The following is a 26,963-nucleotide window of genomic DNA, read 5'->3' as shown; positions in this document are numbered from 1 at the left end:
TTTGGTCAGTAACAATATGGTGGTGATGGTAGTGGGTGTGGTGTAGCAGTAATATTTCCTTCCTATATACTGGTAATATTGGTCTAAGTGTACAGGATTTGGTCAATAACAGTATGGCGGTAATATGTATGGTGATAAAATGTTCTCTTCCTATAGGCTAATGTTATTGGTAATATCTGTCTTGGAGTATAGATATATTTATATACACACCAATAGCATCACTTGGTCGTGAAAGTAGGAGGGGGGGGCCCAAGTTGACATCTCGCACCAGGGCCCAGGAGACATTAGCTACACCCCTGTGTATGTGTGTGTATATAATGTATTATATATATATACATACATATATATCACACAACAATAACTCTAACAATAAATAAGCCAAACACAAGTTTCTGAGCTGAAATGTTTTGTATTTTCCATGCATTCCAAGCTATATACAATCTGTACATTGTTTGAAGGTCATAATATTGACCACAGATTCAACAGGGAAGAGGGATAGTCATCTATGTATGGAATGTTAAAAATACCCTCCACTCCAGGTCATTCAATCCATGTCTGCTGGATCGTCCCCTGCAAGAAGGTAAATCGATATGGTATCTCTTTTGTTAAAGGACTGTCAATAATTTAAAAAGTCAAGATGGAGATTAAAATAACAAAAAAGCCTGTGTACAGAGCCTGTGAACCTGGCTGATCCTGGTAAATGCCTCCAGTTCAATAAGACACTTCAGATTAGTCAGTTACTCAGTCTTTCTTTACATGTTTCATACACAATTCTCGAAACACTTCAAGAATGTTGGCAAATGTCACAGTCTATATAGATAAACTGTTCACCCACATCTGCATACATTTACAGGCACACTTTTTCGCGCGCGCACGCACACACACACACACACACACACACACACACACACACACACACACACACACACACACACACTACTCATATTCATACAATACACTAAATGACTGTGTGCATATATATTTACATAGGCTAAAACTTATTTATATGTATATAATGCTTATAATAAATCTATACATACATACACACATAGCCATCAACCGTTCATCCTTTCTTTTATGACACTATCAAATATGTGCACAGTTTATTCAGGAAAGGGCATACTATGGTTGTAACTGGATGCCCAACCCCAAGAAGTCACAACACACCTCTGCCATCCCTCACACATGTACCCAAGTTCTCTCCTAAACATACAAGCAGCGACAATATCTGATATTCCTTCCTTTTTGTAGAACTGGGCTATCTGGAGGTAGCATGGAGTGTGCTGATACTTTTGATTTTAGCACAATAGTCTTAGGCCAAGAAGACCACAAAGATGATAAAGAAAACAATAAGTATAAGAAAGATCTTTATCATGAGCCAGCGGTTTGATGTGACTGATTGGAAATATTTCAGGATCTCCGAGTGGGCAGCTTCCACATTCAACTGTGTTTCTTCCACATTTCCATCAATTCTGGAGTTTAGAATATGAGAAATATAAAAAGAAAATAGAATTAAAGAGGCAGAGGTATCAGGAACGTGTTACTGAAGTTACAGGTGGCGTATTTAGTCATGGCTGATTCTGCTAACCCTCACCTTTGTATAGTTTCCTCCTGCTCCTTCACCATGTGAGCTAACTGTTGGAAGATGGAGCCCAGTTCAACTATAGTGGATTCTATGTTCTGCATGGTGTCTGCTCTGCTCTGTATATACGAATCCTGAATAAAAATGAAGTATAATCTGTGTTTTTGTTTTTTTTTTCCGCAGGTAAAACAAATTCTCAGTAACATAGTCCATCTTTTCATTCTTCATGATTTACATTTACAGAATATTACAGTACACATTTAAAGGGGTATTCCACCAAGATGTGAAAAATGAAATGCTCCCAAACTAAGCTTATCTTTCTTGCCAATTCCTCACTCGCCTGTCTCCCATCTTTCTAGCTGCTGACGTTCCTTAGTTACAAGTTTTTCTAAAAGCTGTTCTATATCCAAGATAGGGGTTAGGTTAAAGAGAAGGGGAATCCCTGCGCTGGCCTGTGGCTGAAGTCAAGGTGGGAAGGGCGATGGAGAAGTGGGATCTCTGCTGCGACCGGGGCTGAGGTCCGGGTGGGCAGGGCTGTGAAGTGGGATCCTGTCACAGATAGCTGGGCTGAGTAGTCCCACAGCCCTGGCCATTATGTGAGCTGTGGTCGCGGGGGAATTGGGGATGAGGAGAGAGAGGGGGATGCGAGATACAAGCGGTGGATTCCCGTTCTTCACGTTTCTCATGTCTTACATTTACAACCTGGAACACTGAGGAGACGGAGAACCGTAAGAAGTACAGAATGAGTGGGACATAATAGATTGGTCCGCCTCGTGTGTGTGTGTGTGTGTGTGTGTGTGCAGGCAGAGGGCGCATGCTGTTACTGGAGGCACGGCGCACTACACCCGATGTCAGTGGGTAACGTTTCCTCCCTCTCTTCAGTGGGCAGGGTTATAAATTGCTAACCTGACCCATTGAAGAGAGGAAAAACACGTGTTCTCTGCCTAAAAAGGTGGGGGCCAGAAGCAGGGAGCAGTTTAGCTCTTTTTTTATGTCCAGAGGGGATGAATTAGAGGAAATAGCCAGAAAACAGCTCAAAATAGGTAATTACTTGCTTTTTGCAATATGTTGACCTATGGGTAAGCTTTTGGGTGGAACACCCCTTTTAGCCTAGAATCTAAGGTATCAAATGATACTTGGATCAAAGTTCTAAGTGCAATATCCAGGGTGTACTAGTCTGGGAGTGGGATGAAAAGATTTACTTCCTGTGTTCTGTCAATGGGTAATGAAGAACATGGAGAGGGAAGATGCAAGAGAAACATTTACTGGGAATGTTTATAAAGGGAATGTCAGGTACAGAGCTGAAGACACCGGAAGACAGAGATGAAACATATAATGCCTTTCTTTTTCTTTGCTGAAGGCCATTTGCAAAGTTATAAAATCACATTTTTCCTTGGAAGCTGAATTGCCACAGAAGTGATGCTGAGCCACAGCATGCATGCTACTTCTCTCCCACAACCTCCTTTCTTTGACTAATGGATGTACAAAGCTAGAGGCTCACTCCTGTACATTAAAGTAAAGACAGGGAGGGTGTGTGGAAAGAGCCGTGCATGCAGTGGCTGAGCATCACTTCCTGGGCACTTTTATAATGCAATTTTAAAACACTGCAAATGGCAAAGCAAAGACAAAGGAATCACTTGTTTTATCTCGCTATGACCTATCTGCCCGTGTCTACAGCTCTGGACCTGGAACAGACCAAAATTTCTTGATTTTTTCCACATAAAAGCCATCTGTTTTCAGAAAAAAATAATATTATATATACACACCCACACATTTATATTTTTTGTTATGGTACTATGTCATTTAGAGTATACTAGAAGTGTAAAACCTGCCTGGCAGTGAAGGAATTAACCAGAACTATGCTTTCTTGCCCCTACCTGCTCATCTATTAGCTGCAACTGTTGACTGACTTTAGAATCCATCTCTATTGTCACATCACCATGTCTGCGGGAATCATCTTGAAAGAGAACCGATGGGCCTAATAAAAAGAAGATAGGTAATGAGACAAACACAACTAAAAAAAAAAAAAAATCCAAAAAAGACCCCTAAAACCCCACAACTTTACACTACAAAAGACGTCAATGTAAAAGGGATACCAGAAGACAAGTGTTGAAAGTCACATTAGAGGGGGTTGAAAACAATTGGAATTGCATCACTGAAAGGCATATAAAAAGCCTGGCATGCAGACTACCGTATATCCTTTAAAAAGAATTACCCATGCTGTTGTGATGGAGAGGGAAAGAGGAGACCTGGCCCTGAGAAAACTGTTCTCTGCGGCTTCGCTGCTGCTTTAGATTCTGCCATGTAAAAAACTAGTGTTAAACAAACAAAAACGTTCTTCTATACAATTTCTTGTGAGAAAAAAATATTACTCACCTCTGTTCTTACTTCTAGTACAGACTTGAAATCATTAGACATCGATGCCAGTTTTGACTAGAAAAAAAAAGGAAAAAAAAAAATAAATAAATAAATAAAACGTTGCTTCTTTTATTTCATAAAAAAAAATGCATTTTCAGAGCCATATATCCCCCCCATTAGCCCCTTATGGACAATGCCAATTTTTATCTTAGAATTTGTAATTTTTCTTCCTCACTTTCAGTCACACAGCTTTCCTGTACCTATATTCCACAAACAGGGCATCCCGACATCGCCCTGACTGCTTCCCTAATGTTCAGGCACAGTGCTGATTCAACGCTGTGCCCAAGCGCCGAGTGATCTGTGCATCTACTGATAGCTGCACAGTCTTCTCCCTTCTCCTGCCAGGCACCAGTTGGTGAGATCAGTGCCAGACAGGAGAGGAAGCTGGAGGTGCTGGTGGTGGTCAGGTTGCCAGTGGTGGCTCCCCTTCTGATATTTTCACATAACAGGTTGCACTGAACCATGTGTCTATCAAAGTCTTCTTTAAAAAACAAAAAAAACAAAAAAAAAAAACAAACAAACACCAGACCAACCCAACCCCCCCGCATGGTGGTATTATACTGTATGTCAGATAATCATTTTTTCCCCCACAAAAGCATAACACTAGTCCTAAAAAGAACTTTTGGGTAGTTGTGGCGTTCTGTGTATACTAGCTGTATATCAGTATTAGTATTTAATATAATACTTGTATAATGTCTGGAACATAGTTACTTGTTCTGTCACAAAAGAGACTGCCTACCTGCCTAACACACTAGGTCCCACACATGCTCTGTTCCTGCTCCAGCAGCTCTCCCTATCAGCTCCCAGACCGTAAGCGAGCCAAGCATCAGATGACTTGGGTCTATAAACACCCAGGTCACGTGATACGAACAGAAAAAAAACTGTTAAAAGGGGTAGTGCGGCAGTAAGCAATTATTCACTAAATAACACACATTACAAGTTACAAAGTTACATTACAAGTTACAAAGTTACATTACAAGTTACAAAGTTATACAACTTTGTAATGTATGTTATGTTAGTGAATGGCCCCCTTCCCTGTGTTTCCCCCACCCACGCCACCCCCGGAAGTGTAGTGCTCTATACTCACCTGATTCGTGTCGATCCCTGTCTGCACTAGGGACGGTCGGAGCGGTTCGGCCGGCTGCCTGAAGATTACATCATTGTCACAAGATGGCGGACGGGGGTCGACACGAATCAGGTGAGTATAGAGCACTACACTTCCGGGGGTGGCGTGGGTGGGGGAAACACAGGGAAGGGGGCCATTCACTAACATAACATACATTACAAAGTTGTATAACTTTGTAATGTGTGTTATTTAGTGAATAATTGCTTACCGCCGCACTACCCCTTTAAGCAAGCAGCCAACATGGCTGTAGTATAGCAGGATGTACCAGCCCCTTCCCCGTGTGCACATCCTGTTATGGAGACTGACTGTTTTACTCGAGTACCCAGTGATATTAGTTCAAATACCAAGGACAAGTACCCAGATACTCAAACACATACTGTACCTGAAAGAACATGGTCGGCTATCTCTAGTAATATCACATCTCAGATAAAATTGAATAAGAAGTGATCAAAAACTCCAGTCTATACAAAAATGATAAAGATAACATCTACACATCAGGGCACAAAATGAATCCCCCCCCCACCCCACCAAAAATAAAAAGATCTGCAAAAAAATGCAGGTAGTCTATAATAAAGACTTAAATTGCTTGTATTTCCATAAAGGGGCACAAATCTACTAGTGTCATAAAGTAATACAATGCATAAAGTTTTTTGTTTTTTTTTATATAAAAGTCTCAAGCCTTCCAGTACTTATCAGTTGCTGTATGCCCTGCAGGAAGTGGTGTACTCTTTCCAGTCTGACACTGTGCTCTCTGCTGTCACCTCTGTCTGACAGGAACTGTCCAGAGCAGTAGCAAATTTGTATAGGAAACATCTTCTGCATTGGACAGATATAGAACATGAAGCATGGCATACCTGTTAACTGGGGCAACAGACAAAGGAACAGGGGACCTTGCCAACCCCTGACCTTTTGTATTTCTATTTAGATTTAACTTTTATTGTCCTTAGGGCAAGCAGCATGAGTACTAAAGTTATTAAACTAACAATTGGTCAATTTCAGTATATATCCACCTCACCTGAAGGGAGACCACCACAGTATTAGAATGGGTCTGGAGATGGCGTCCACTCTGGCTGCCTCTGGCTCTCACAAAGGACTGTAACTGGGCAATCTGCTGATTCAAACTATTAATGTCCTGTGAAATACAGAAATAATCCATGCATTAGGAGGCCATCATACAGTAACATAAAAGAGTGTATAATGCAGTATACTTAAAGGGAACCTGTCACCCGGCATTCCGGGGCAGATCCCGCCCGAACCCCCCCCCTCCCCCCAGTGGAGCCCCAGATACTTAGCCTTTGCTGGAAGTCCTGCTGCTGGACCTAGTCCCGGGACGGACATCTCGCCGTCGGCACATGCACCAGAGATTAGTCCGATGCCCATAGAGAATGACGGCTCCAGTCTCTATGGGCATCTGACTCATCTCTGGTAATTAGCATACAGCGAGCTCAGCTTCAGGCGCAGATACCTCCGTCTGGGGACCGGGTCCAGGAGTGGGACTTCCAGCAAAGGCTAAGTCTTCGGAGCTCCACCTGGGGGGGGTCAGGCAGGCTCTGTGCCAAAATACGGGTTACAGGTTCCCTTTAAACATATGTTATCTGTATAGCCACCCACTTGTTTAATAATATATGTCAGTTCCTCAATTTCCACAGCTTTGTCATCAAAGAGAGACTTCCTTTTAGCCACTAAAGGAAAAATAAAATATTTTCATTAACTGCAACCAGATAAGAAGTTACTGTAGACAACAACACGAGAAATCAGAGATGATGATCTTGACAGCAACCTTGGGAACACGTATGACATTTTGAAACAAGATGGATAGCCGTGGCTGTACAGAATGCAAGTAGACAAGTATAAAGTGTACAAGAAAAAAAAAGAAATTACTTTCGAGCACCACACCTGTCTTCAGGATGTGTGTGGTGTTACAGTTCAGGTCCATTGACTTCAATGGAACTGAGCTGCAAAGCCACACCTAAGCTGAAGACAAAAGAGGTAATGTTTCTGGAAAAAAACGGGTCAGACTGCCAGAGGCCACCCCTGATCTCTAAACTGGGTGGCAGACTGTAAATAGAGCACTTCTGTGCAGCCACTGCTCCATTAATTCTCTACAGGGCCGCTTAACTCTGAAGTTTTTGGCAGCTCGATAGCACATGAATGGTGTGGCATACTACATTCAAGGAAAGGCAATATCATCCTCATTCTCAGCATCATTGAGTTCCACTGCTTTTAGAGTAGAGAGGTGGTGGGTAACCTAGACAATGAGCTATCAACAATGGGAGGGAAGAGCATATCAGGATAAGGAGGAGGCAAATTAGCTAAATAAATGTATTTTACTTGACAAACCCAACAAGTTTAACTATATGAGTTGAGATGGGAATACCCCTTTAAGGCGACCTATTGCCATCGAGCAAACTATGTTACATTACAGTGGGGAGGAGGAAGAGAATAGAAACACTGGGAATGTACATTTAGTCATTATGTCATGAAAAAACTACCATTGCAACGGCCATCTTGAGGTTGGTAGTGCAGCCTGCAGGCTTAAAGGGGTTATCTAGCATAAAAAAACACCGCCACTTTGTTTTCCCTAGAGCAGTGCTTCTCAATTCCAGTCCTCAGGCCTCACCAACAGGTCATGTTTTGAGGATTTCTTATACAAATAACACCTGTGAGAATACCTGATGCACTGAGTATAATTATATCACCTGTGCAATACTAAGGAAATCCTCAAAACATGACCTGTTGGTGAGGCCTGAGGACTGGAAATGAGAAGCACTGCTCTAGAGAAAGCACAACTTATGTCTCCAGTTTGGGTGCAGTTTTTGCAACTCAGTTCTAAAGTGAATGGAGCTTAGTTGCAAACTGCACCTGACACTGGCACTTACAGCAGTCAGAGCCTTTTATCAGTAGCAGGGGCAATATTTTGGGCTGTATAGTTTCTCCAGTATATCTAGGCCTATTTGTGATACTTTCTATTGAGCTATTGTATCTATGCCTAGAACATCTGATGTGGCCTATTGGGCCACTGTATTTATAGTATAACTGCTGGATGTGCGTGCATCTAAGCTCATGATAATGGAGTACTGTTTTGCTAAACCTGTGTAAGGTTAAAGGAGATATTCAGTGTTTTTTTATGTAATGCTGCCCTGGTGGAGAATGTAACAAAAATGTTACGCTTACCTGTCTGTGCTCCTTAGGTGCCCTGCTGTGTCCTCTCCAGGGTCCCCTGATGACTGATGAGCCCCCATTACTCTCTAGACCAGCAGTGGGGAACCGCCAGCATCCGGCCACTGAGACCTCCAGATGCGGCCCACGGCTCTCCTGTGATGTGCGCCACTCTGGTGGGGGAAGGAGCCGGCATACACAGCATCCTCCTGTCTCTGTGACAGCTGCCAGACACAGGAGGATGCAGTCTGTGCCGGCTCCTTCCCCACCAGAGCGGAGTACGTCTTCCGTCTCCTGCGGGCTACGCGCGATGACGTCATTTCATTGTGCGCCGCCTGCAGGAGAAGACGGGCACAGGCTAGAGGGGAGAGACGAGGACCTGGGCAGCGTGGGAGCGGAGGAAAGGTGAGTGGGATGTTTATTTTTTTTTTATTTGAGACAGACACTGGGGGCTAAGTACACTACTAGGGACATGACTGGGGGGGTTAGCTAGACTGCCAGGGGCATCACAGGGGGTTAACTATAACTAGCAGGGGCATCACTGGGGGGTTAACTAGACTACCAGGGACATCAATAAGGGGTTAACTACAGCTACCAGGGGCATCACTGGGGGTTAACTCTGGCTACCGGGCATCACTAAGGATTCATACTAGGTACAAGTGCATCAAACAGGGTTAACTACAATAGCAGGGGCACAATACTTTTCCTTGCCCCGAGTGCTGCGCACCCACGCTACCCCGCTCCGCGAATATATTCTGATATAAAATGGCTACTAAATCTAACTAGAAGCAGAAGAAATTCTGCTAGCAAAGATTTATTAGGAAACTGCAACTCAATTACTAGGCTGTATACTACCAAACCGAAAAGATACCTATTAGTCTTGAATAGTCACATTCTTAAAAATACATTATGCTTGTAGTATGATGATATCTATGACCACTATAAATTTATTAAAACCAGTAAGATAAAAAGTTATTTTCTATACTTACATATCGTTAACTTTTCCAATTTGGTAAATGTGTTGCTAAGGTCCTTTCCAATACGTCTGCAGAGCAAAAAGAGTTCCAAGGTGACTCGGTTGCATACAGATTTAAGTGGCAGCACATTTAAAAAAAAATAAGCTCTACCTATGCTTATGACAGAGGTATGACGCCAATGTTTCATTATTAACTAGCTGTTCATAGATGAACATGTAGATAATCTAGCATATGTCAGTCGAAAAGGCAGGTATGCTGGATCTCAACATGCTGAAAAAGTAAGATTAGAACAATACCAGGTATAACAGGCTTTGGCTTTAAGCCTGCATCATATACATCAATAGGACATAGGCCTGCTACACTGGAGAGAAGACTGACACTCCATCAGACAATGGACCAATGTCACTAAATCCTACTCACTCTTCCCAATAGAATAGACTCAGGAAGAGGACATATTATTGCCCATTCATTAGTAAACATATCACATGCAAAATTCTGAAACAGAACATGATTACTAAGAAATTGTATTCAGCATATAGTGACACCGGGAACAATTTCAATGGAAAGATGTAAAAGAAACACAGCCAGAAGCTTAAAGGGGTTTCTCTGACTTATTATTTTTTTTTCTTTTCGATGGCCTACCCTCAGGATCTATAACTGATTGGTGGGAGATCCAATGCCCATCAGGGTTATGAAATATGCAAACATGGCTGCGCTGGGCTACTGCAGCTCTGCTCCCATTCACTTCCCATTACATGTGGGCTGTTCCACATTAAGAGATCCTGCTGGCATAGGAAGTCATATGGGCAATGTTTCCTGGGAAAAATATATGCAAATTAGTTGTCCAAAAAAAGATCATAGCTAACCAGTAAATCAATGTTTGGCGCATTAAAAAGCCTTGAAACATAATAACGGCTTTCAACCAAGCCAAAGACAGTTTCCGGGTCCTGTTTGGCAGGGCGTGAAGCCTTTGATGCAGTTCTGGGGAGGTTTTAACTCTTATACATACACGTTAGGGGTGGGCGATATTGGCCTAAATCAGTATCACAGTTAATTGTACATGTAGCCGCAGTAACGATAATTGAACAATTATGACACGCCCCTTTTGTAAGCCACAGCGGGGAGGTTTTGTTTAAAAAAAAATAAAAATAAAAATAAGTAACTCACTAAGCAGCAACCCAAGGCTGTTCCCTTTAGTCTACAGTCATTATTATTATTTGTCATTATTAGGGGGTCTTAGTAAAGAACTGGACATGAATACAGCCACTACAGGACGTGTATACGCAGGTATACAGCTATGTACACACTACAGGTCGTGTATGCAGGGGGCACTGGACTATGTACACACTACAGGACATGTATATAGGGGGCACTGGACTATGGACTAGGACACAGACAGACTGCATGCTGGGACCTGTAGTCCCCTCAGTAACAATACAGGGCTGCAGTAGGCAGAACTGCCTTACAGCAATGTCTCTTTCTATAATGAGAAGGAGGGGGGCGCTCTCACAAACTTGACCAGACCATTCTGCTGGCGGGGGGGGGGGGGGGGGGGGGGGGGTGTTTCTCCGGACCGGGCTGTGCTGGGGGAGGGGAGCGCTTTCATACTGGGGGCACTGTCCACACTGGACTGGGCCATGCTGGGGGAGACTCTCACACACAAGCGTCACTGCACATGCAGCGCTCACAGCTCAGACCTCGAACGGGGACATAGAAATAACGCAAATAACGTCCTGGCAAAGTTAAGGTTTGTTAAACAACGCCAGAGACTGTATTAGTATTTTCACGGTATATTGCCCAGCCCTAATACAGGTGGCACTGGAGAGACCATTTTCTTCCTTCTAGATAACCAATATGCACAGATTTTAGTATTTTTATGAGGTACAATTAATTATAAATTCACCGGGTTTATTTTAAAATATATTTGTTGCTGAGCTTCTTACTTGGCCATAAGTGTGAATTCACTTCTCTGTTTTACAGCATTAAGAGATGGATTGGACAGCTGTACACCATTCTGTAAAGCAAAGAAAAACAATTCTCATATAGGAGGGCAGAGAAAAATATAACTGGATAATAGTCATGATCAGTGAACTGTGCTACAGTTTTAAAAATACAAAATATAAGTTCTTATGCCAGTTCAGTTACAGGTGTTGTCCGGTTAGGCTAGATTCAAACTTTTTTTTTAAACATACAAAGACGTGGCTGACAACCATCATCATATATTACTATCATACTTTGAGTGGCAGCAAAAAACATAGCATGGGCCTCTCAGGCGTCAACAACTTTCTAGTCGGGAACTGCAGGGCTGCCCAAGCTCTGGTCCCTGCTCTGATCAAACACTTCTCCTAACAGAGAACTACAAATACAAAGCCTTACCCCATATACTGAATATTCTTATACATTAGTACATACAGTACACTAAGAGAGCCTGGCTGTCAGTAGCTCTGTAGAATGGGTGTTGATCAGGGCTGTGGAGTCAGTAAACCTCAGCTCTAAGGTTTCAGCCAAAACTCGCAATCTGGCTTAAGCTCCCATTATCGGTGGTGGGGAAGGCGAACACTGTGAAAATGATCTGGATGCCACAATTGTTATACATCTTGCACACATCTCCCATTTGGCTTCCTTCTAGGTATTTCATAAGGTTCACTCCCTATTTTGATCTATCATATGGGCATCTCAACACCCGTGTTTTAAACTGGAGTCGCTGCAACAGGCAAAGGATGATGAGAGTCTTGCGGCCATGTATTTTTTCAGCTGCACAAATGCAACAGCTAAGGGGAAATTTCCGATGACATTACGGGAAAAGTGGGAGGCTGATAATTGACCAACAGGAGAGACATCTGTACCTACTGTACCCTGTGTATCCTAATCCTAAATTCATATTTCAAACCAATGCACGAGACGTGTCTATTTGCAACAAATGTCATGATGTGATATATACAAGTGGGCATTCTCCATACGTTTTGGGGCTGCCCCCAACTGTTTCGGGATGATAGTAACCTTGGCCATACGATGAGATAACTCAGTAAAACTACAGCAATTCCTACTGGTTTATATTTTAATGTCTGTGAGCAAAGAACAGTCGCCCACATCCTATTCATTGTACGACTTGTTTGGAATAAATGCCTGGATGCTCCTGGCCTAGCTCCTCGAAGTTCCTATACATGATTTTCACTAACGTCAGTAGTATAGAACCTATGTTGCAGGTTCTTTTTCCTGATATCTGCAGTCTCTGTGCTTTCATATATGCTAGGTAGTTTGTTGAATTAGGAGATTGGTGGGGAACCATGAATGGTGACACTGTGCTGCAGTGGCATGGGTATGGGTAAGTATGACTTCTTTATTATGTTTCCACACTGATAAAGGGAGGCTCCTCTGGTACAGACTGCAGGAGAAGAAAGAGAGGTACAGACTGGGGTCACTGTCAACTAAAATACAGGGAGCATCATGGTGATGGGGGTTAACTACAAAATCAGAGGCTTCATGGGGAGTTTGCCTTCCCCGAGTGCGCAGGGCACGATAAAATTGTGTGTAAAAAAAGTCTTGCATTTATCTCTATATATCTCAGACATTGCTCTCTTCCCCTTTTACAACACCACTAACCTGGCGTCCACGCAAGGACTTGCATGCAGACATGAATTCAGCAGTGCGGTCGCGGCAAGACATATTTTCAGCTGGCGGAACGAGAGTAGGAGGAGATAAAACTTCTTGGCTGGCTTGGGAGGGCAGGACCTGAGTCTGTGGGGGTCCTACGTAAACTCCGTTCTCAGTGTTTCGGGAACCGTGACGTTTACGAGTGTTCATGGGTCCTGGGCCAGCTGCGGAAAAATACTTAAATTATTACATTCCATATGATATGGTTTGGAACAAGACAAATTTGGACATTTTGAGTAATATTAACTTCTCATGGTTTAGAAAGAAATAGACAGTATTTTGTTATCTTCTCCAAGCAAATAAATTACACAGAGTTTTCAAGAGTTTGTAAGGGAAATACCAAACACACCAAAACAATGCCTAGCCCATCACCCTTTTAATTAAATGCAATGTTCTGCAACCACCAAAACAGCTCAAGTTGTTTAAACATTAACCCTTAGAGGACCCAGCCAATTTAAATTTTTTCACCTAGAAACCCACATGAGCCCTTTTTTTTCATAAAGTACACTGCAAAACCAGAAAAAAATTCAAAGTGTGGTGAAATAGAAAAAAAAAAACAAAACTAAAAAAAAACAGAACGTATTTTGTTTATTTGGGGGGCATTTGTTTTTACACCATTCGCCCTGGGGTAAAACTGACTTGTTATGCATGTTCTTCAAGTCGTTACGATTACAACGATATGTAACATGTATAACTTTCATTGTATCTGATGGCCTGTAAAAAATTCAAACCATTGTTAACAAATATATGTTCCTAAAAATCGCTCCATTCCCAGGCTATAATGGGGCTGTGTCAGGTGTAATTTTTTGCGCCATAATGTTTACTTTCTATCGGTACCTTGATTGCGCATATGCGACTTTTTGATCGCTTTATATTACAATTTTTCAGGATTTGATGTGACCAAAAATGCGCAATTTTGCACTTTGGGATTTTTTTGCGCTTACGCCATTTACCGTGCGAGATCGGGAATGGGATAAATTAATAGTTTGGGTGATTACGCACGCGGCGATACGAAACATGTTTGTTTATTTTTATTTATAACATGAGAAAAGGGGGGTGGTTCTGACTTTTATTAGGGGAGGAGGCTTTTTATTAATAATAACACTTTTATTTTTACTTTTACATTTATACTAGAAGCCCCCCTGGGGGACTTTTAATATAAGAGCACTGATCTCTCATTGAGACCTATGCAGCATTGATATGCAGCATAAGTCGATGAGCCGAACCATTATGGCGCTGACCCCGGACGGGGTAAGATGTGTAGATCGCTTTTCCGGGACAATGGACTTCTCCTTTAATGTCTTCACCTTGTCCGCCCATCCTGCTATAGGGGAATGTGAGATAAAACACCCACAGTCCCTTCATAACAATGCCAGTCATCGCACACAGTAAGCACTGAGAAAGGAGTATGGAGGGTTGTGTGTTTTCCTGTGACTGTCTATCCACCTCTAGCAGGAAGATACTTGCAAGGCCACTCAAACAGGAAAGTATCCCTCTGCACAGTGGATACCAGACATGCATGGATAATGCTATAGTCAATCTACAGGCACAAGAAAAAGCATGGGTCTGTTATCTGCGTGTGTACTGCAAGCAACCCAAGCAAATTCCAGTGGTTATCATAAGGGGGTATTCCAAGAAAATCAACTTTTCCCCTATCCACATAATAGGGGGGGGGGGGGGGGGGGCGAAATCTGCACGCCCCGCTGATCTCTCTATTGGCCCTCAGCTTCTGTATTATGAATAGAGCGGCGGGTACGCTATGGAGCGACGGAAAAAGCTGAGAAAGCTGGAACGGTGCTATACTCTGCTCTGTCAGCTCCAAAGGAATGAATAGAGCCACGCGCCATACCCACAGCTCTATTCATAATACAGAAGCTGGGGGCCTGATACCGAGATTGTGGGGTTACAGAGATCAGACCCCTGCCATCTCCTACCTCTTTAAGCATAAGGGCCTGTTCACACTGAGCAAAACAGGTGGAAATTACGAGTGGAACCCTTGCCGCAGACTCCACTCGAAATCCCACCTGCCCCATGCCTGCCTGTGAAGTCTTGCGCATCGCTGCTCTCCACTAAAAGAATTGACATGTCATTTCTTTGAGCTGAGTCGCGTGAGACAGTGGGGCAGGCAGGAGTCCACGGCACTGGTTCCGCTTAGAATTTCCACCTGTTTTGCTCAGTGTGAATAGGCCCTAAGGCAAGAAAAACCAGCACTGGCTTATATGTTATAGTTTCTCACTATAGTAAACCTTGCCCACATGCTTTCAGCTCTAGCACAAAAAGTAGAAGGGTTGTTTCTCACAGATGCCGATTTCCTCAAGAAGGGAACATTCAATTGTTGCAAAGGAAGAGTTTGCTGACAATGCAAGTTGCTACTATACACTAAGGATTGACTTAAAGGTTTATTGGTGGAGATATTAGAATATTTAATCACATAAAAGTAAAGAAATAAAAAACATCCAGCTTCTGGAGTGTCAGGCAGACCTTTCGCTGGGTGATGGTATCTTCAGCTATGTTGACTATGGGAACCATCCAATCCAGTATGATCACTATACCCTACTGTCCCTACTCAATATGATCATATATAATTGTTGCTTTTAGGCTACAGCTACACAGCAACACTCTGCCAGATAGCAGCCTGACATTTTTAACTGTGTGCGCAACCAAATATTGCTGTATGTCCCCAGTCTAATTTCAAGTTCTTATTTCACCAATGTATTGAACGAATCATGAGGATTTATATTGAAAACTTCTCAGAACACATTGGAGGGGGGGTTCATCTTAAATTAGGCCACGCCCCTTTACCCCCACCGGATTCACTAAGAGGCGCACGCCTCTTAATGAATCCTGTTGTCCAGCTGCCCGACCTGGCATAGATTTGGATCACGATTTATGCCTGTGAGCAGGCGTAAATCATGATAAATGAGACCCGTGAAGAGGCCACATCTCATCCCCGTCTTGCCGCCCCAGGAGTTTACAGTGTAAATAAAAGAAATATGTTTTTTCATTTAAAAAATCTGCACCAATAAAAGTTTAAATCACCCCCTTTTCTCATTTCATAAATACAAAATTAAAAAAAATATATATTTGGTATCGCGGTGTTCGTAATTGCCAGAACTATTAAATTATGGCATTCCCTATATAACACGGTAAATGGCGCAAGCACAAAAAATGCCAGAGCTCTAAATTGCTGATTTTTGGTCACATCAAATCCATAAAAGTGTAATAAAAAGTCGCATATAAGCAAGGTACCGACAGAAAGTACAGGTCATAGCACAAAAAAATGACACCTCAAATAGCTCCAAAGACCAAAGGATGGTAATGAAGGAATTTTAAGAACATTTAGTTTCTTTAAAATAAAATTTATATAAGTTGCTTATTGTTGTAATTGTACTGACTTGAGGAACATAGAAAACATGTCTGTTTTGTGTTTTTTTTTTTCTCCAATTTCACCGTGCAAATATTTTTTTTCCAGTTTTGCTGCACGTTTTATGGAACAAAGTGTGTTATTGCAAAGTACAATTGGTGTTGTGAAAAATAGGGTTCATGTGGGTCTATAGGTGAAAAAATGCAAGCACTATGGCCTTTTAAACAGGGGGAGGAAAAACCAAAGCGCAAAAAAGAAAACTGGCCTGACCAAAGGGTCAAGAAAACTTCTGACATGTCATAGCGACATGTCAGAGGTTTGTATCGGATCGGTAGGGGTCTGGGTGGCGAGACACCCACCAACTGAATGAAGGGGCAGGCGTGTGTAGCGGTGGACGGAATTATAATGGAGCCCTATGGAAATTCTGGTACAGCAATTACTGAAAGTTTCATATGGCTCCATTATAATTCCAACCACAGCTACTTTAGCAGGGAAATGGAGATGAAGAGGCAAAGCGAATGATCAGCAGGGGTTTCAGCATCCAGACACCAACCAATACAAACCTCTGACATGTCACTATGACACGTCAGAAGTGTGTTTAAATGATAGGTGCCCTTTAAGAGTCCTGAAACATAGACTAGCCAGATATACCTCCAAAAAAGCACCAAGGCAAGGTGTGGCCCTTTCAGTCAATATCCAACTTAGGGTCTATTTACACAGAAAGATTATCTGACACATTATGTGCCAAAGATTTGAAGCCAGAAACAGACTATAAACAGGGAACAGGTCATAAAAGAAAGGCTGAGATTTCTCCTCTTTTCAAATCCATTCCTGGCTTTGGCTTCAAATCTTTGGCAGATAATGTGTCAGATAATCTTTCTGTGTAAATGGACCCTTACATAAACTCATTGCTCCTGTCTAGCCAAATACCCTAGAAGGATAAGAAATATTGAGGGAAAGCAACAACTGATCCCATGTCTGCAGGAAGTATCCCATCAAACTTGGGAAAGCATCAAGCTGGGAGCTGTCAGTTGGTGCTCTCTTTCTGTGCAGATAGATTAGATTGTTTTGGATACATGAGAGTGTGAAAGTGACCATAAAGGTGATGATACTTTGTGTAAAAACATTGTAATCCCTAAAATGGCTTCAGCCTTGTAACTGCTTCTGGAAGAAGGAAAGGAATGCTGGCAGCACACCAATGAGCACATTGAACTTACATCGCAGCCATAATAAAGACACAAGAAAGAGACACTGTTATATGTGGAGTTGAGAGTCTATTTATATAAACAATACGTTGTACCAGCTTGACTGCGCAGGACAGGAAACTGCTGACCATCTATGGATTGACCTATCAGAGTGTGATATGTATGTGTCTTGTGATGTGAAACCCCGCCTGTACTGAAAGTTTATAAATTTCAAATAAAACTAAATAAAGCATGAGTGCGCACTCCTGACTCGGCTGAGAGAGGAGGTTATACCGTCTTTTTGCCTGGTGTCATGTCCTCGTCGCTAGCGCTCAGCTTACTTAATTTGAACAGGGATAGTCACTTGGGAATGAGGCAGATAAAAAGCAAATCTCGCCTTATCAAGAGTATATCTTCGTTTATAATTTGGTCGCTTTGTGTTGAATATGCTTAGGCTTGTCAGCATATTAACCTCTTAACGACGCATGACGGGTATACCCGTCATGCGGCCGTTAAGAGTAAACAGAGAGGGCTCCCGGCGTGAGCCCTCTCTGCAGCGCGCGGCCCCCGGTTGCTAAGTGCAGCCAGGGACCGCGTGTATTAGCCGGCGCGGCCGATCGCCGCGGCCGGCTAATTAACTATTCAAATGCCGCTGTCAAAGCTGACAGCTGCATTTGAATAGCAGCTGTGTCCCCTCTCCCTGGTGGCCAGTGGGGGATCTCCCCCCCGCGATGCGATCGCGGAGGGGAGATCCGTTCTAATGAGCTGGCCGGGGCTCAGCGTCGGAATGACGCTGATCCCGGCTCGGCAATCTATTCAGATGGTCTGCAGCAGAAAATTATAATAGAGCACCGATCTGATGGATCATTGCTCTATTACAGGGGTGGGGAACCTCCGGCCCGCGGGCCGCATCCGGCCCCTGAGACCTCCCGATGCGGCCCACAGCTCCCCTGTGATGCGCGCCGCTCTGGAGGAGGAAGGAGCCGGCATACACAGCATCCTCCGGTATCTGTGACAGCTGCCGGACACAGGAGGATGCTGTCTATGCCGGCTTCTTCCCCAGCAGAGCGGCGCGTGTCTTCAGTCTCCTCCGCCTGCAGGAGAAAGACCGGCACAGAGGACCTGGGACAGAAGAGGACATGGGCAGCGTGGGAACGGAGGTAAGGTGAGTGGGATGTTTATTTGTTTATTTGGGGGTTAACTAGGCCACCAGGGACATGCCTGATGGGGGTTAACTAGGCCACCAGGGACATGCCTGATGGGGGTTAACTAGGCCACCAGGGACATGCCTGATGGGGGTTAACTAGGCCACCAGGGACATGCCTGATGGGGGTTAACTAGGCCACCAGGGATATGCCTGATGGGGGTTAACTAGGCCACCAGGGACATGCCTGATGGGGGTTAACTAGGCCACCAGGGACATGCCTGATGGGGGTTAACTAGGCCACCAGGGACATGCCTGATGGGGGTTAACTAGGCCACCAGGGACATGCCTGATGGGGGTTAACTAGGCCACCAGGGACATGCCTGATGGGGGTTAACTAGGCCACCTGGGACCTGCCTGATGGGGGTTAACTAGGCTACCAGGGACATGCCTGATGGGGGTTAACTAGGCCACCAGGGACATGCCTGATGGGGGTTAACTAGGCCTACCAGAGGCATCACTGGGGGGGGGTTAACTAGGCTACCAGGGACATGACTTGGGGGTTAACTAGACTACAGGGGGCATCACTGGGGGGGGGGGGGGGTTAACTACAATAGCAGGGGAACTAGGGGAACAATACTTTGCCTTGCCCTGGGTGCTGCAAACCCACGCTACTAACTGCCGCACACGGTATGCGGCCCTCGAATGATTTTATTAATGCCCGACCGGCCCTCGACATGGAAAAGGTTCCCCACCCCTGCTCTATTATATACACAGGATTGATCTCAATGGGAGATCAGTTCTGTGTATATAGAAGTCCCCCAGGGGAAAGTAAAAAAAAAGTGTTTTTATTAATAAAAAATCCTCTCCACTAATAAAAGTCTGAATCACCCCCCTTTTCCCATTTTACAAATAAAAATAAATAATAAATAAACATGTTTTTTTATCACCGAGTGCGTAATTGCCCGAACCATTAATTAATCACATTCCTGATCTCGCACGGTAAACGGTGTAAGCGCAAAAAAATCCCAAAGTGCAAAATTGCGTATTTTTGGTCGCATCAAATCCAGAAAAAATGTAATATAAAGCGATCAAAAAGTTGCATATGCCCAATCAAGGTACCGATAGAAAGAACACATCATGGCGCAAAAAAATGACACCTGACACAGCCCCATAGACCAAAGGATAAAAGCGCTATAAGCCTGGGAATAGAGCGATTTTAAGGAACGTATATTTGTTAACAATGGTTTTAATTTTTTACAGGCCATCAGATACAATAAAAGTTATACATGTTATATATTGTTTTAATCGTAATGACTTGAGGAACATATATAACTACTAAGTTTTTCCATAGGACACACGGCGTAAAAATGAAGCCCCCCCAAAGAAAAATAATTGCGTTTTTTTTCAATTTCACTGCGCATATAATTTTTTTCTGGTTTCGCAGCATATTTAATGGAAAAATTCAGCCTGTCATTGCGAAGTACAATTAGTGATGCAAAAAATAAGGGCTCATGTGGGTCTGTAGGTGTAAAATGCAAGTTCTATGGCCTTTTAAAGCACATGGAGTAAAAAACGAAAACGCAAAAACGAAAGTTAGCACGGTCCTTAAAGGGTTAAACAATTCTCTCCACCAGTTTGTCTGGGCGCTTCTAGATTGGTCAAAACAGCCTAGAAGATGGTCATTAAAATGACCATCAGGTTTCACTCAGTCCAGTAATGCGCTCCCTTTCTAAGTAAAAAGTTGGGTAAAATGTCCTTCAGTGTGTTATAGAGACATGTCTACCTATCAATCTTTCAACACTATCCTAAAGTAGCCGTTAAAAGCCTTGATAGGGCAGCGGGGGAAGCACTTTTACACACCTGTAATTAGGGCTGGGCGATTATTCGATTAATTCGTCCAGAAAGTTAGAATCGATTTAATTTTTTGTGAAAATTGTAAACTGGGTTTTCATAAAAAATTATTGCAGGCAGAGCGGTGAAGGGACGGGCGGCGCGGTAAAGTGTCGGGTCCAGAGAGTGTCAGGTCAGCGCTGTGAGGTGCAGGGCCGGCAGTCAGGAGAGATGTGGTACCGGCGGCTCCAGCCTCTCCACAGAGCCGCGGCTGAGCTGTCCCCGCCCCTCGGCCGCGTCATCAGCCGCTGAGCCGCGATTGGCCGGGCACAGTTATGCTCAGCCAATCGCGGCTGAGCAGCTGATGACGCGGCCGGCACTCGGGAAGATCGGAGGTGTTCGGGCCGGCCGGCCGAAGATGACGTTTGGCACAAGATGGCGGACGTGTGTCGGCACGGATCAGGTATGTATAATGCACTACACTTCTGGGTACAAGGGTGGGGGTAGTGGGACACGGGGAAGGGGGCCATTCACAGACATAACATACATTACAAAGTTGTATAACTTTGTAATGTGTGTTATTCTGTGAATAATTTTTTACCGCCGCACTACCCCTTTAAAGGGACTGTACCACCAGGCCCAGGCTAATGCACTGGAGGCAGGGCGACCCACCCCCAGTGGGAAGAAACCCCAGCCCCTCCATGACGTGACTCCATTAGAATCAATGGAACCCTATCATAGAGGGGCGAGGGTTTCCTTCCACCTCCCCGCCTCCAGTGCTTCAGCCTGGGCCTGGTGGTACAGTCACTTTAAACCCCAATGACTTCTAAAGGATTCCTCTAGGGGAATCCGCCCAAAGAACTGACATGTCAATTTTATGGGTGGAACGCGGAATCCAAACAGAAATTCCCGCCGCTTGCACTAATGTGTGGAAATACTATAGAAGCCATGACTGCTCATTTTTTACGGATGGAATTTCGAGTGGATTCCGCTTGCATTTTGACATGGAATTCGCTGAAAATTCCACAAGAATTGCTCTGTGTGCATATACCCTAAGGGTATCTTCACACGTACCAGATCCGCAGCGGATTTCATGCTGCGGATTTGCATTGAAATCTGCTGCGGATCCAGCGTCAGTTCATCCCTATGAGAAATACATACTCGCAGCGGGATTGACATCACCTCCTCCCCGCTCTGGCTCGCTTCGGGGGTTCCCGGCGTCTACTTGTCCCACTCAGCCAATCAGTTTGCTTGCTTCGCCACAGCCACTGATCGGCTGGACGTCCCGCTCTGCCAAAAACCCCCCTGAAGCAAGCCGGAGCGGGGAGGAGGTGATGTCAATCCCGCTGCGAGTATTATCATAGGGATGAACTGACACTGGATCCGCATCAGCAGCGTGAAATCCACTACGGATTAGGTGTGTGCAGGCACCCTAAGAGTTCATTCACACACAGTCAAATCTGCTGCGATCCTGTACATGTGAATGGACCCTAAATCCACTGATTATAATTTACAGAACCTCATCTACTTTGCTGCAGATTTTCACCACATGTGGCAGTGCCCTCTGCCAGTCCTGTTAGACCACATTGTACATTTTTACATGTAATGAAACCATATGTACATTAGCCCACAAGGAGTCTGCCCACTACGGTTTCCGCACAGACTTGGTGCTATAATGTATTTATAAATGAAATTTTGTGTCACAATTCATGGCAATAAGAAAGCTTTGGGTTTCTTTAAAACTACAATTCCCATCATAGCTAAAGCTTTGGCTGTCCAGGCATGATGGGAGATGTAGTTTTGCACCAACTGGAGAGCCAAGGTTCTCCATCACTGATTTAGAGGCACAAGAACTTAGGTCAGGGATACTCTGGCTCTTCAGATGTTGAAAAACTACAATTCCCATCATGCCTGGACAGTTAAAGCTTCGGCTGTCCAGGCATGATGGGAGATGTAGTTTTGCAACAGTTGGAGGGCCTGAGGTTCCCCATCCCTAACTCAGGTGGTTCAGAAGCATAAGAAAACACAGGGAATGCATCACTGACGTAACTAGGCAACAAGTGGCGCCCCTGTATCTACTGGGGACTAAGACCACATATGACATCACCCACACACCCTAGTAACTAGAGCCCCCCTACCCTGCGACCCCTTGTTATGACGTCATCGATATAAACTACGATAACCCGCCCCTACCCCCCGGCTGAAAGTAAAGAGATGCCTCCCGAGTAACACGCCATCCTCCTCGGCATATAACACTACTGAGTGTCCGGCAAACCGCACTTACGTTTCTTTTTCCCGTCTGTTTCGCTGGTCACCGCTGCTGACTAGCTTAGTCTATGCCGGGGGTTTCACTGACGTCAGCGCCACGTACTCACGCGTCACTGGTTCCTGTGCAGCTCGCGTCTCAGGTCATTGACGTAAAGAAAATAGGCGGGGTTAAATAAACCCGGAAGTGGCGGACGGTACTGTCGCACTGTGGGCTACCTAGATACTAGTTTCACGGACGACTGTTATTTACTTATTTACTGCAGTCACGCTATCAGCACTTCACTGAAATGGAGTCACACTATCAGCACTAGGAATTACAGTGCTCCTATATACCATGTTTTACGGTAATAGCCAGGACTAGTTAGTTTCAGGCTTCAGAATGTGCCAGGAAGATCATAGGGTGACACCTACATGTAAGACTAACTAAAGAATGCCAACTCTTAACCCCTTTAGGTCCATTCACCCACTGTTAACCCCTTCAGATCCACAACTGTTCAATTCCCCCACTGTTAACCCCTTCACATCCACTACAATCTAATTCATCCACTGTTAACCCCTTAAGATCCACAACACTTCAATGCATCCACTTTTAACCTCTACACATCCACCACAGTTTAATTCATATACTGTTAACCCCTTCAGCTCCAGGAATATTTTATTTTTTTCTAACTATAAGTAATTTTTAACACCTGTCTTAGATATAGAAGAATAATTTTTACTGTAGGGATTTGGATTAATGTGATGGTAAATTTTCTATTTGGGGCTATATGTCGCCTATTTGAAGTCCAATAAAATCACGAAATCAAATTGTTATCCAATCACTTTACCATATCCTAGAAGAGCGCTTACTCTCTTACAAGTTCTGTGATTTTCAGACATTTTTACTGTAGGGATTCGGAGTAATGTGATGGGAAAATGTCTATTTGGGGCTATATGTCGCACACTTTGAAGTCCAATAAAATCACGAAATCAAGTTGTTATCCAATCACTTTACCATATCCTAGAAAAGCGCTTACTCTTACAGTTTCTGTGATTTTCGGACATTTTTACTGTAGGGATTTGGAGTAATGTGATGGTAAAGTGTCTATTTGGGGCTATATGTCGCACTATTTGAAGTCTAATAAAATCACAAAATCAAGTTGTTATCCAATCACACTACCATATCATAGAAGAGCGCTTACTCTCATACAGGTTCTGTGATTTTCAGACATTTTTACTGTAGGGATTTGGAGTAATGTGATGGTAAAGTGTCTATTTGGGGCTATATGTCGCACATTTCAAAGTCTAATAAAATCACGAAATCAAATTGTTATCCAATCTCGCTACCATATCCTACAAGAGCGCTTACTCTCATACAGGTTCTGTGATTTTCAGACATTTTTAGGGTAGGGATTCGGAGTAATGTGATGGGAAAGTGTGTATTTGGGGCTATATGTCCCACTATTTGAAGTCCAATGAAATCACAAAATCAAATTGTTATCCAATCACACTACCATATTAGAAGAGCGCTTACTCTGTTACAGGTTCTGTGATTTTCAGACATTTTTACTGTAGAGATTTGGAGTAATGTGTCTATTTGGGGCTATATGTCGCACATTTTGAAGTCCAATAAAATCACGAGTATTGTGATGGTAAAGTGTCTATTTGGGGCTATACACCTGATAATTTGAAGTCCAATAAAATTACGAAATCAAATAGTTCTCCATATTGTTTTTGTTGTTGGAGTGCTCTTGGTAGACTACTTCCAATCCTAGGAGGGACCAGTTTCATGACTGATGGAGGATAACCATTAAGAGACTTTTTTCAGGACTGTTCTTCTATTCTAGTTTAATAAGTCTATGTTCCTTTTAAGTTTATGTTAGGGACTCGCAAGAGAATGAGGACCCTTGATGTGGCTTGCGAGCTTACGATATTTCTTGCCTATTTTTTTCTTCTAGTTTTCCACGGTAAAAGATATCTACTAATACCTCATTGAAGATTGGACATCGAGCCATCAAGGAGCCCCACTAGACTAAAGCTGCTTTCACATGCTGCAGATTTTAGGCAGATTTTCTGCAGCAGATTGTCTGTTGCCAAACCAAAGTCAACCTGAAGTTTCAAATCTGCTGTAGAAAATCTTCATCAAATCCGCAGTGTGTGAAAGCACCCTTACTATTTTGCAAGTCTTCCCCAGTGCATTATAGGGCCATGCAGCTGCCACTGACTGACAGCTACTTACCGCCGTAGCGGTCTTGTCTCTGCCACCTAATAAAGAGTGCTGAAAGGCCTGTGTGAGCTGCTGGCAGGTGCTAATGCCCCTCCCCGTGCCGACTTCTATGCTTTTATAGAAGAAGTCTGGCTAAGACATTTTTGTATTGTTATTGTATTGTCACCCAAAAGTTATACAAATCCCCAATATACACCTATTACGGGAAATGCTTAGAAAGCGCTTTTTTCTCTGCACTTACTACTGCATCAAGGCTTCACTTCCTGAATAACAAAGTGAGGTCACTTCCTGGATAACATGGTGATGTCGCTTCCTGGGTAACATGGTGATGTCACTTCCTTGATAATATTGAGAGGAATGAGTTAATCCATCCAAAGAAATAAGAAGAAAAATAAAATCTTTTCTAAATGAACTTTCCTATATGACTGAACCTCAAGGACACACAGCTGGTTTACCACCTGTTTTTAGCAGATAATAAATGTTATTTTATTATTCACATTTTTGTAAGCAGATAACAAAATGTTCATGTATCAACATCCTTATGTAAACAATTTTTTAATATCAACATCCTTATGTAAACAATTTTTTAATATCAACATCCTTATGTAAACAATTTTTAATTGAACATTTAATCTTATTGTATGTCCATATCTATCAAAACATATCTGTAGTTATCCGTTCTTTTGAAGTTGATGACTTGCATAGTGTATGACTTTGCATTTTACATTCATATCCATTGGTTTTTTCCTGTATAAATAAAGGTGGGTTCTCAGAGATAGCAGAACACACCAGACTTGTTTGCAAGATACGTAATCTGTGTCCTCATTCTAAGTGCATGGTGTGGGAGAGGGGATCCGGACCCATTCTCCAACTCAATTAGGAAACAGCCAACAACAGTAGGCCTTCTTTGGGAAGGCACCTCGACAATATGGTGATGTCACTTCCTGGATAACACGATGATGTCTTTTCCTGGATAACATGGTGATGTCACTTCCTGGATAACATGGTGATGTCACTTCCTGGATAAAATGGTAATGTCACGACCCGACTCCCAGAGCTGTGCGGGCTGTGGCTGCTGGAGAGGATGATGGCAGGGGGACACTGAGGGATACAGGGCACTGGGGGAACACTGAGCATCCCCCTGCCATCATCCTCTCCGGCAGCCACAGCCCGCACAGCTCTGGGAGTCGGGTCGTGACATCACCATGTTATATAGGAAGTGACATCATTGTGTTATCCAGGAAGTGACATCACCATATTATCAAGGAAGTGACATCACCATGTTATCCAGGAAGTGACCTCACCTTGTTATTCAGGAAGTGACATCACCTTGTTATTCAGGAAGTGAAGCCTTGATGCAGTAGTAAGTGCAGAGAAAAAAGCACTTTCTAAGCATTTCCTGCAATAGGTGTATATTGGGGATTTGTATAACTTTTGGGTGACAATACAACAACAATACAAAAATGTTTTAGCCAGACTTCTTCTATAAAAGCATAGAAGTCGGCACGGGGGAGGGGCATCAGCAGGCAACAGCAGCTCACACAGGCCCCTCAGCACTCTTTATTAGGTGGCAGAGACAAGACCGCTAGGGCGGTAAGTAGCTGTCAGTCAGTGGCAGCTGCATGGCCCTATAATGCACTGGGTAAGACTTGCAGAATAGTAAAGGTGCTTTCACACACTGCGGATTTGATGCAGATTTTCTACAGCAGATTTGAAACTTCAGGTTGACTTTGGTTTGGCAACAGAAAATCTGCAGCATGTGAAAGCAGCTTTAGTCTAGTGGGGCTCCTTGATGGCTCGATGTCCAATCTTCAATGAGGTATTAGTAGATATCTTTTACTTTTGAAAACTAGAAGAAAAAAATAGGCAAGAAATATCGTAAGCTCGCAAGCCACATCAAGGGTCCTTATTCTCCTGCGAGTCCCTAACATAAACTTAAAAGGAACATAGACTTATTAAAAACTGGAATAGAAGAACAGTCCTGAAAAAAGTCTCTTAATGGTTATCCTCCATCAGCCATGAAACTGGTCCCTCCTGGGATTGGAAGT

General features: G+C 43.4%; 1 protein-coding gene across 1 annotated transcript; it reads right to left on the bottom strand.

Annotated features, from left to right (window-relative positions):
* Positions 1–916: 916 nt before the first annotated feature.
* STX5 (syntaxin 5) lies at positions 917–22,835 on the bottom strand. The gene is made up of 11 exons (XM_069968223.1): positions 22,726–22,835; positions 12,866–13,080; positions 11,206–11,276; positions 9,275–9,330; positions 6,738–6,808; positions 6,142–6,258; positions 3,959–4,015; positions 3,798–3,879; positions 3,460–3,560; positions 1,595–1,716; positions 917–1,472 (listed from the first exon to the last, which is right to left on the bottom strand). The coding sequence occupies exons 2-11, from the start codon at positions 13,064–13,066 to the stop codon at positions 1,313–1,315; spliced, it is 1,038 nt and encodes a 345-aa protein (XP_069824324.1). The 5' UTR covers positions 13,067–13,080; positions 22,726–22,835; the 3' UTR covers positions 917–1,312.
* Positions 22,836–26,963: the final 4,128 nt, after the last annotated feature.

This window comes from Dendropsophus ebraccatus, chromosome 4, assembly GCF_027789765.1.
Source record: "Dendropsophus ebraccatus isolate aDenEbr1 chromosome 4, aDenEbr1.pat, whole genome shotgun sequence".
Classification (NCBI taxonomy): Eukaryota; Metazoa; Chordata; class Amphibia; order Anura; family Hylidae; genus Dendropsophus; species Dendropsophus ebraccatus.
The sequence above is the reverse complement of the archived record's forward strand: the minus strand, read 5'-3'. Positions and strand labels throughout refer to the sequence as shown.

What these genes read in the sequence shown, in the direction of transcription:
- STX5 (XM_069968223.1), bottom strand. Translation starts at nt 13,066, where the DNA reads ATGAACACTCGTAAACGTCACGGTTCCCGAAACACTGAGAACGGAGTT. An exon ending in ATTGGAAAAGTTAACGATAT is followed by an intron (nt 6,809 to 9,274) that starts GTAAGTATAGAA and finishes TTTTTCCTTTAG; the next exon opens with TGGCTAAAAGGAAGTCTCTC. An exon ending in TGCAGCTAATAGATGAGCAG is followed by an intron (nt 1,717 to 3,459) that starts GTAGGGGCAAGA and finishes ATTTTTATTCAG; the next exon opens with GATTCGTATATACAGAGCAG.